The following is an 11,771-nucleotide window of genomic DNA, read 5'->3' as shown; positions in this document are numbered from 1 at the left end:
TTTTGAAATAAAATTGAGTTAAACTTACACATCAAATTAACTAAATAAAAACTATTGTTTTTATTAATTTTTAAGGAAAAAAAATTAGATTAGCCCATATTAAGCCGTGTCAAGATGAGATGGTATTAATAAAGAATTTGTCGGAAACCAATTGTGATCTCTATTCTCTAAGAGCTAGTCTCTTGAGAAACGTATCTCAATACTAGCTCATTAAAGATTAATGTCTACTTATCGTATTCTTAATGTCTACTTATACTATCCTTAATACTTATTGTATTATTAATGTCTACTTTTAATATCTTAAATATCTACTTACACTATTTTTAATGCCTACTTATAATATTTTAAAAAGTATATAATGGACAGGCCTAATTAGAGATGGTCTCTCAAAAAGACTGACTCACAATAATTTGTGATTTCTTAATGATGCCATCCTCTAGAATAGACACATTAACGAAAATTTGAAATACATAAGAGAAAAAATAAAAAAAAATTAACAAAATAAACTAAGTTTTAAACTTATTCCAAAAGTAAGCGTGAAATTTGCTGTTCGCAATTAGTAACTGCGAACAGGTCAAAAAAGACAAAATAGCTGTTCGCAGTTAGTAACTGCGATTCTGCGAACAACTATTTTGACCTGTTTTTGTGCAGCATGCTGTTCGCAGTTATTAACTGCGAACAGGTCAAAACAGATCAAATAGCTGTTCGCGGTTACTAACTGCGAACAGTTATTTTGTCTTTTTTGAAATGTTCGCAATTACTAACTGCGAACAGCTCCAAACCTCAGGTTTTGGAATTTTATGCTTACTTTTGGAATAAGTTTAAAACTTAGTTATTTTGTTAGTTTTTTTATTTTTTCTTTTATGTATTTCAAATTTTCCAGATTAACACGATAGTGACACAGACCGACCCAATACGTTGGGCATAAAAACACACAACAAGACCCACACTCAACATCAGGATTCTTCTACAAGACCCAGATGAAAGCAGCAAAGGTGGCCTGCTTGAACTGTAGTGAAGAGTCTGCTTTTTCACACTTCAAGGCCCACTAACTAATCATGGGCCTTAATCTGTTTTAGCTCGAAAATTTGAAATGAATAAGTAAAAAAATATAAAAAATTCACATAATAGCCAAAGTTTTAAACTATTTTTCAAGATAAGCAATTTTTTCCCAAAATTTACATAATGGCCCACAAACTATCTTCCTATATCGGTATCTACCCATGCAACAAGTTGGTAATGTTCCAACATGAAAACAACTACCTGATCGTTTCAACTTTTTAGTAATCTAGTGCCGACGTCTGAGTAATGGTAGTGTTTTGAGAAACTACCTGATCGTTTTTACTAATCTCTTTATTACTTTGACAAGGATATATGTATTGTCGTCTATCGTCTGTGGGCTGTGGCCTTTCATCCTCCCAAAACTCCCATCATGATATGTGAGATATATTGAGTATAGTGACTTTAGTATTGAATTTTTTAACATATAATACAAAAAAAAAATTAACATATTGAATCATTCGATAAATATGTAGAGAATAATATTTACAATATTCTATATAAATATTATAAATTCGCCCTTGTCCACAAGGAAATGTTTTGGGGTCTAATTAATTGTAAATTATGGGCCTAATTGCTTTGACTAAGGCCCAAGGTAAAAAAGTATAATATCAGCTGATGTCGTCGGCAGATTACATCCTTCGTTCATGTTATTTTTCATCACTATAAAAAATAACCTTAGTTAATACATCATTTGATTTTTGAATCACTGACTTTAGCTTTGGAGGGATTTTCCGAAAGACTTCTCTAGGCAAGTAACTCTGTGTGCTTGTTTTGCGGGTCATAGGAACCTTAACCTTTTCTTCTCCAACTTATATAAATTTAACTTAAGTTTTGATCCAAAAACAAAATACATACGTGAACTATGGGATCATCGTAGTAAATACTCATTCATGGCACGTACATCAATTGAAAGAAACTTGAGAAAGAATAAATGAACAAAACTATAAAACCATGCTGGCCAGTGAAGAATATCAAAAAAATTTATTCCCATGCATAAATGAGTAAAGTAAGCTTTACTCAATTTTATTTTTAGGCCTTTTGGAATTTAAACCCATCCAACAAGTGGTAGCGAATAAATAATAATGGTCCCTTAAGATTTTGGTACTTTTCTTTTTGGACCACAATTTTGACATTATTACACATACGTTTCAAGGCCACCATCAACATTTCACACATCATATATTCACATAATGGACCAATTATATTATTTTTTATAATCTTTTTCTAGTTGGAATACTTATTTATTATTTTGATGAAATTGGTAGAGGGTAGATAGTATAATCCAATATGAAACTCTCTTCGTTCTCTAATGTTTTTTCCGTTGAAATATTCAAATTTTAGGAGAGAGAAATTTGATTAATGCTTTTGAGATATATTTAGAAGATAAAAATATATTCATGTGAGATCTTGTTAGATTCGGCTTCAGGTATACTTTTTTAGTATGTGTTTTTATAATTTTTATTATGCATTTTTAGATATATTGAGACTCAAAATTTATTTTAAAAACTGTGAAAAAAGTAAATAAGAAAGATGGAAAAAGAACGGAGGGAGTGTAAAAGAATTTATTTATCACTTGTTTCCTTGTCATGATTATATATCCGAAATTAGCAAGATATGTAGAAACTTTTTCTTTGGCTTAGGAGTTGTTTGGCGGGTGGAGATGTGTACTGTAAGATTTTAGGTAAGTTTGGGAATATTTCATGTTCAAAGTTTTAAGAAAATTGACTCTTTCAATAATGACTCAAGTCGCACTTTGGCAACGTATTATACAACATAATCTGGGGATTTAGTATTCAAATTGAGATTGTTGCTCGACAGTATTATAAGTCAATGTGACAAAAAGTCATAAATTTTATTCTCATCCACCTCTTTTTTATGTGGAATATGGTTAAGTATGCATGAAAGAACATGTGACGTATCTACATTTCTAGCTTAAATTGATATTGTGTAAAGGAGTGTGTAAGAGTATATAAGATATTATAAAAGCTTGAATCAATTAACATAAATTTTTAGTTGATTTGGTTCTTGTCAGTTGTTGGGCTTCATGTTGGTTCAATTGGACATGGGTTGGTTTGTATTTTAGGGGTGATTAGACCAAATGAATTTGTGGATCCTAACAACACACTTTTGCACTGTAATTAATAACATGATGGCTGGTGGGAATACTAAATTGTGTAAATATGATTAAAAGTAATAGAAAATAAAAATAAAAATTTACATAAAAGTTAAATAAAATAATAAACATACAACTTAACATAAAATATTATAAAATAAAAAAAAAACAAAATAAAAAATACTAGCAAACTTATAAGAAAAGAGGGAGTAGTCACCAATTGAGTTTGCATCACCTTTTAACCCCTTAGAAGTTGCTGCTATCCTGACTAACAGGGTTTTGAATTTGTTCCTACTATTTAGACCATCATTATATTTGCATTCTTAATTGAATTAAAAATTTATAGTTTTTAATTTTGAATTATGTTTTATTCAATGACTTATTATTTATTTAAGCGCGTCAATATTGTTTATGTGAATTTGCATATGTAATTTACTAAAGATCAATTAAAAATAACCTTATTATTATAAAAAAATCGTTAAAATTACTTATATCTAATTCTGTACCGTTAAGATATTCCTGATCTTGTTTATAGTACTCACCCACCACACAAGTTATTTTTTCTTCAATGCCACTTAATCACTTACCCACATACTGCAATCTGTGCATAATTCTCTTTATTTGGAATTTATTTTTTTTTTACCATATTTCTCCCATCCCTCTCTTTGAAGAGGGTATGGATATGGCATTTTTGTCTTTTATCTCGAACTCTGGTAGTCAAGAGGATTTAGTAGGTATGACAGTATAGTATGACTGGTATAATATGGTGTGGTATGATATGGTATACTTATAAACTTTATCAGACAATTTTTCTACTTAAATTTTTGTTATATTTTGATTACCATTCCTCAGATTTTTTAGACCGGAAGTAAATTATTAGAAATCAGTTATGTTAGATAGGGAATTCTGACCACTAGAAAATGAGATTAAAAAGATAATTTTAGAAAAAAGAAAAGGACATAAAAGGAAATAAAAGAAAGAAGACATACACATAGCTTTAGTGACAATAGAACAAGTGTAGGGCATAATATGAAAGGGCAAACATAGAAGTATGCATTGCAGTATGATTTATTAAAAAATTAAAAAAAAATAAATAAAAAAAAGGGAAGCTAAGGTATTTAGGTAAATTGCAACTATCAAGTGAGAGCCCACCTCTGTTCTCTTCTTAATGGCAATTAATTGTCCTTCATGGTCTCATTAGCTGGATGACATGTCATGATGTCATATAGTCCCTCCTATTCAGCTTATGTATTTCATTTTCTTTTATGGTTAAGTCATCTTAATTGTCTCATTTTTATTTTTGGTATGAGTTTTTAACTTTTATGCCCTTAGTAGCTTTATCTTATTTTCAATTATACCCTCTATTACCCATACTAATTTTCCTCCCTTACATTAAAAACCCATAATATTCTTACCCTTAGGGTCCCACTTTCGACTCTCCTTAAAATCCGTGAAAAGTCAAATGGGACTCTTAAGGTGAATATGAGGGAGTATTATTCAAGTACATCAACGTATGAAGTTTGTAACAAGTAACTAACTCAACCAAAAAATTTAAGTTAAATGATTAAATCTCTATATAAATATACTTTACATGAAATCATTTTTATTAGAAATGTGGATTAAGCACATGCTATCCTCTTATATGAGACATTATATTCCACTTGAAATAATAAGAGTGGATGAAATTTAAATCTGTAATCTTTGTCTTGTTGTCTTTTGATAATCGGTAATAAATCAACTCAATTAAAAATACAAGCTGATGTTTTAAAATCTGAAATATATATTTTATCATCAAATATAAATAAAAAGCCACACCGATGGCCGAGGGAGTAAAACTATCGAGCGGTAGTCCAAACTCACGAAATAGAGAAAGTGGATATTTTAATGGGGTGTTATAAACATGATATTCTTTAGTGAATTGGTTATTAGAGAATAAAGTTAAAATGAATGTGAGAGAAATACATTATTATACTTCATCTTATTGTAATTAAGTAGTTACTATCTAAATGTAGCAACTAATTTCAACTGAAAAAACTAGATTTTAGTATGGTATTGTTAGCATCATGTCCATAAAAGAGGATATAGCAAATTATGTAGGGGGAACTAAAATACATAAGTTATAGGAATATCAAGGAATACAGAAAGGGAGTATATCATTTTTAGCTATAGATGGATTTTTTTAATCCATCTTTCAGTTCCTTTACTTTGTTATAATTTTTTAATGGAAATATACTTATTATTTTTTTTTATTTTTATCCACATATTTTAACTCTATTTTCATACTCCCTCTTATTACTATTATTGTTCCATTTAATTTTTTGATACTAATCATCAATCACTTTTAATTTGTATTTTATTCTTAATCTATAAATTAAAATATACTCAAATATGATCTTGTTTGATTTGTTTTGATGTAAATTTTATTAAAATCAATATTTTATTAACATACAATTTAAGATATTTACGATTAAATATATACATTTACAAACGTACAAAAAGTAAATAATACAATAATAATAAATAGGAGGAAGTATTGTTCACACAATTAAAATAATCTCATTATTTCTTGATCTTTGTGCAAAATATATTGCGGCATACGGTGAAAGGTAGTAATGAAAGATCATATGCATAATTGCATACCCACGGTTTCCCCTTAACTTTATCTCGTTTTTCTTTTTAATATATCTCATTAAATTTATCCCATTGGTATTTTAAGTCATACTCACACTAAATTTTTAACTATTATCATTTATCTAACTTTTTTTATTTATTTAATCTATGTTTTTTTAGTTATCCATAAAAAGGGGCAATTTTTGTGGGATGTATTTTTTTACTTGTCAAAAAAAAGAAAATTTACACTAAATAAGCAAATTTATGTAAAAGATTTTAAGCAAAGTATGGGGAATTTTAATTTTTAAAATAAGTATGAATTTTTCAAATTTGTGATTAGGATCTGTTCGCTGTTAGTAACAGCGAGGAAAGGATACCCAGTCAAAAAAAATCAAGCTCTTTATTCAATGTTACGAACAATGACTATGACTTTTTTAGCCAGTTCTTTATTTGTTAGTTAGTAACAACAATCAATGACAAGGCAAATTATGCAACAGAACAAAAGACCTAGTTTAAAAAGTCAAACTTTTTGTTCACCGTTAGGAACAACAAATAAAGAGTTTGACTTTTTTTGACCAAGTCTCCTTTGTTCGGTATTACTAACAGTTAACAAATACAAACCACAATTTGAAAATTTCATGTCTATTTTGGAAATTAAATTTTCCCATGCCTAGCTTAAGAATTTTTTATATAATTTTACTTATTTGCTTTAAATTTCGTAGTAAGAGCGAATTTTACTTATTTGCTTTAAATTTCGTAGTAAGAGCGACCGAGTGTTTTTGATTTGAAGTAGCTATTGCCTCTTCGCTTGATCCGAAGTAGAAGTAACCGCGATGTGTTATACTGCCTAAGTCTAGGAGCATTAAATTAGTAGGGATGTGGTTTTTTCATTGAGAAGCCTAATTAGTGGGTGAGTTAGATCAAAAATTGAATTTAAAGTGTTTTTAAAAGTAATATTTATATATAATTTAAACAAACTCGATTTGTACATATTAAAGATACACTTTCTCTTCTTCATTCTAAGGGCATACTTGGATTGGATATAAATATTTAAGAGCATACAAAAAAAGTAAAAGTAAAAAAATGAATTGATAAATGAGAAATTAGTGAAATTTAATTGTTGTAGAGGTAGAAGAATGGTTACAAAGTGATGAAAAATAAAAGGAGCTCTCAATTTTATGCGATAAATATTTATCCTATGAGAGGGTGGGAAATGTATTACGTCCATAATAGGAGAAATTATCTTTTTTTTTCCTTTATTATTTTTATTTCACTTGAATATTTACAGTCAATCCAAGCATGCCATTGGTGTTCTATTTCCTTATTTGGTAAAGTCACCCTAAATATCTCATTTTAATTTTGGACATTTTTATCTTTACACTTACTAACTTCACTTTACCCAAAATTAAATTTAAAATATTTTTCTTTCACGTGTGGTCTCATGAACACCTAAAAAATAGTAAAAAATCAAATAAGACACATTCGATAAATAAAAGGAAGTATTTAGTAAGGGGCAATTTTAAATACTGGTATAGGGAGAGATGAACATTTATTTTTACTATGCACAAAATTAATATTTAATTCCATCATCATCTTTTTTATTTTATACTACTATGTTACACAATTAAATATTAATGTAATTTTTAATACTCTAGTCATAATATAAGAAGTCTCGGGCCTTAACATCGCCGTCGATTAACAAGGACTAAGTGGACTAATTCAATTTTTTAGGACCCAAAATATATATTTTCTTATACAAGATTGATATTAACTAGAATTAGATTTAGATATAAAATACTCCCTTCTATTCATTTTAGGTGTCCCATTTATTTTTAAAACGCAATTTCATATATCATTCGTAAATTATATTTTGTTATTAATCTATAAGTTGAAACATAATCATATTGAATCTTATTTGATTCATTTTAATATAAAGTTTATTAATATCAACTTTTTATAATTTTAAAATATACATAATTAAATATATTAAAAGTTAAATATATACATTAAATAAAGTGTATAAAACAAATGAAAAACTTAAAACGAATAGGAGAGTCATTTTTTTGCTATGTAATAGAGATATGAGTTATGAGTTTTTTAACAAAATAAAAAGCGTATTATATTACTTATAATCTCACGTATTTCTCACAAACTCTACTTTTTTTTAATAATTATGGCCTTCACATTTTTCTAATATTTATTTAATTTTTATGATCGCTTTTTCTTATTAAATTTATTATTATTATTATTATTATTATTATTATTATATATATATATATATATATATATATCATTTAAATTATTCTATTTTTCTATAATAACACAAATATTTTTATGAAATGGTAGAAGTGCCTCATATATGAGTTAAATAATTCAACTAATACAAATTATAAATATATATTAGCTCATCTTGTATAAGACCGATCTCACCATTAAACAAATATATGTAATTAGCTTATTTATCTGATTGATCAATTTAAAATTATAAGTAGACACTTTAATAGACTAAATATCCAAAGATCAGTTCAACAAAAAACTATCTCAATTAAGAATAACTCCTTTTAAAAAATCGTCTCTTCAATATCCAAAATCCGACTCAAACCCAAACCAAAACCACCAAAACCAAAAACATAGATTTTATAAAAAAAAGTGTCCAAATTTTAAACCATAATCTACACCCTTAATTTTGAAGGCTTTAACCCTTAAATTTGATGAGATCAGAGTTGTTAGGGTTTAAATAGGGTGTTTAGACACAGAAAACCAGCTGTCTTTAAAAAAGATCAACAAATAAATAAAATAATTTAAATGTAGAGGGATATGATTAGTAATAAAAGAATGATTCTATTAATAATAATCCTATAACATAAACAAAAATAAAATTAGTCAAATAATTTGTCATCCTACTTTTTTTCATATTCTACCACACAATTTACAAAGAAAGAGACATAGGGACCAAAATGAAAACACCCCAAAATCAGCTTTTCATTTCTCTCTAATCCTCCCTAATTTTTCCTTTTTCTTTTTACCCCCTATAACTAAATAAAATACCCCCCTCAACAACAAGGACGTCTTTGCAAATTCAGGGAATTTAAAGGACTACTACAGAAATATCTCGCAAGACTGTAACATATTGTAATAATTAGCAGCTTCAAAATCTTCAAACTCCCAAATCCCTTCACCACCGACAGGTGAAAACATATCTCCACCGTCCACCTGTCCTCCAACCACCTCATCAAAACCGTCGGTTACGTTACTACTGTTGGGTATACCCAACTCGTCGTCAGAAGCTTCCAGAAGGTGCCTCATAACGTTTTCCTGTTCATCCTCCTCCGATCCAGATCCAGATCCAGACCCAGTAGATGGAATTTCAGAGCCGGAGCGGGCTGGGTCATGGGTCGGATCGGGTACTGATGAAGATAAAGAGGAGGAAGAAGAAGAAGTAGAAGAAGAAATCTCTTCCTGGAGGGTAGAGATTAAGGAAGATAAGTCCTCTACAGGCTCATCTTCTTCCTCCTCAAGAAGGGTAAGTATTTCTTTGTAAGATTTTTGGCGTTTAAAGAGATCTTCCTCTTGTTGTTCAATCACATCTTGGGTTTCTTCTCTTGGCCTTTTTATTAAGGTAATTTCCGCCATTTTTTAATATTTTTGCTTACTTTTTAAAAAGCTTTTTCAGAGAAGATTAATGGAGAGTAGAGCAGATTTGTGAGAAAGAGATGAAGAGAGAGAAGTGAGATGTATATGAGGAAAGAGAAGGGGGGAGAAGAGGAGGAATATATAGAGGGGGAGAAAGAGGTGGGGTAGAAGTGTTTTCTGGTCAAATTGGAGTGCAAAAAAGAAAGCAAGAAGGGAATATTTAATGCACCCTATACACTTTGGGTCATCCCTTGATGTGACATTTTGATATTAGAAAATGCTTAGAAAAGTGAGCCTAGATTTCCCATTTTATTTGGGCATTATTAAAATTTTTATTTTATCCTTTATTTAATTTTGAAATAAAATTATTTTCATAATTTTCGAATTTAAAAATTCTAACATCTCTCTAAAAACTCTTTGAAAACACTCTTTAAATTAAAACAAGTTAAAACTTGAAATCGAATCACAATGGCGAACCAAAATGAGCTCGATTCGATAAGTAATTTAATCGATTCGAATTTTTTTAAAAAAATAAAAAAAATGAAGAACACTAGTCGCGTGCGACTGGACTGGGGGTGGGTCACGTAAAACGCGCAACTGAACTGCGGTTGCGTCGCGTGGAACGTGCAACTAGACCGCGCCTCCCTTTTTTTTTCAATTTTATTTCTCTTATTTATTTAAATTATTTTTTATTTTATTATTATTTAATATGTGTTGTATTGAATTATTTTGTATTGTTATTGTTAATTTATTTAAAATTTTAATTATAAAACTAAATTATTATTTATTTAATATTTGATATTTTTATCTTTTCATTATTAAACCTAATTATTATTTTATTTAAAATTTTTATCATTAATGTTTATTTATTTAACATTTTATTAACTTAATCTATGTTTTATTTTAAATTTTAAAGTAGCGTAATATTTATAATTTACATACTATTTATTAATGTTTGAAAATTATTTTACATTTGTAGGATTTTGAAAACTTAGGGAACAATGTAGATTACTCTGATAGATTTGTTATGGATAGGAAATTTGATTCTGTAGATGAATTACATGCTTGGGCCGATGAGATAGCAATAGGAATTAGTTTTCAATTTACACGTGCTTCATATAAACATAAAGGACGTTCTAGAGTTAGTTTGTACTTAAAATGTCACCGTTATGGTAATATTAGGGGTGATTTGTATAACCTAGATAATGCTGGTCGACCTGGTTCTAAAAGTAGAACATGTGGGTGTAAATTTATGATAGTAGGAAATAGTCGTAAACCAAGGGAAAGACCTTGGACGGTGAGGGTGTGTCCTGGTGAAAAAAGAAGACATAATCACCCGTTCTTAGTGTACAAAGATAATGCTATGTTCATAATTGGTTCACGTAGCAAAAGGACTGGCACCGTTTATTCACTGGTTGGAAGCACCGATGGGATTGTACTCTGCGGCAACGTTTCTTAACATTGCCATTTCGTACTATAGTTATGTTGATGATAATCCCACTATAACTGTTTAGTTCTTCCATTAAGGAGAACAACGGGAGTGCATGGCGTAAATAAAGTTCTACATATTTGTTGGGTGAATATAATTCATTATGTTCAACTTTTAATAAACGATGATTCATCTTCTCTGCCGCCAGTCCAGCGATCATGGAGCGAAGCAACTGACAATTCATGCAGACATTTAGAAACACATTTTCGTAGCAAGATTTCATTTTTGGAAAAGACTATATGCGGTACAACCACCACAAGGTAATAACACCGCTGAAAATGCACTCAATTTAGATAGTCCATAGTACAATACTGTATATTAATTTAGAAATTGCATGTCCATAGTACAATATTGTATATTGATTTAGAAATTGTATTTATTGTGTAATTATTTATGTTACCATTGTATCTAGATAACTCTTAATATGTATAAAAAACATGTGCATAATTTCACCAATGTTGATGCTCCTGCTAGTGAAGTACCCCTTCCTTCGCAGCTCATACATGGCTTCTCCAAATAGACCGGTCAGCGCGAGCTTCCACTCCCCGTCAGTGCGAGCTCTCTAAATAACCCCCTCTCAGTGAAGTTGGCCTAGAACTATTTTCGCTCAACAAGCCTCTAAAAAAACCTTTTCCTCTTCATTTGTTACTAGCTATTTACTACAATTTTGATAATTTAATTAACTATTAATAATAAATTAAAATAATAAAATATTACGTTAAGTTAATTACATGAATAAAAAATAATAATTAATTAACATATTAATTCATGATTCGAAACGAATACTTAATTAACATTAATAAATTTCCGACACTAAAAAGGCTATTATATTAATTTTGATTACATTAATAATATTAATATAAT

General features: G+C 29.0%; 1 protein-coding gene across 1 annotated transcript; it reads right to left on the bottom strand.

Moving 5' to 3' along the window:
* Positions 1 to 8,606: 8,606 nt before the first annotated feature.
* Positions 8,607 to 9,593, bottom strand: LOC130809061 (uncharacterized). Its single transcript, XM_057674687.1, has one exon. It carries the CDS (start codon positions 9,416 to 9,418, stop codon positions 8,885 to 8,887), a length of 534 nt encoding a protein of 177 aa, XP_057530670.1. The 5' UTR covers positions 9,419 to 9,593; the 3' UTR covers positions 8,607 to 8,884.
* Between the last annotated feature and the right edge of the window lie 2,178 nt (positions 9,594 to 11,771).

This window comes from Amaranthus tricolor, chromosome 3 (assembly GCF_026212465.1).
Source record: "Amaranthus tricolor cultivar Red isolate AtriRed21 chromosome 3, ASM2621246v1, whole genome shotgun sequence".
Taxonomy (NCBI): domain Eukaryota; kingdom Viridiplantae; phylum Streptophyta; class Magnoliopsida; order Caryophyllales; family Amaranthaceae; genus Amaranthus; species Amaranthus tricolor.
Note: the sequence above shows the minus strand (reverse complement) of the source record. Positions and strands in the feature narration are given on the sequence as shown.

Bases quoted from the DNA above. Each gene is read 5' to 3' on its own strand.
- LOC130809061 (XM_057674687.1), bottom strand. From the start codon at position 9,418: ATGGCGGAAATTACCTTAATAAAAAGGCCAAGAGAAGAAACCCAAGAT.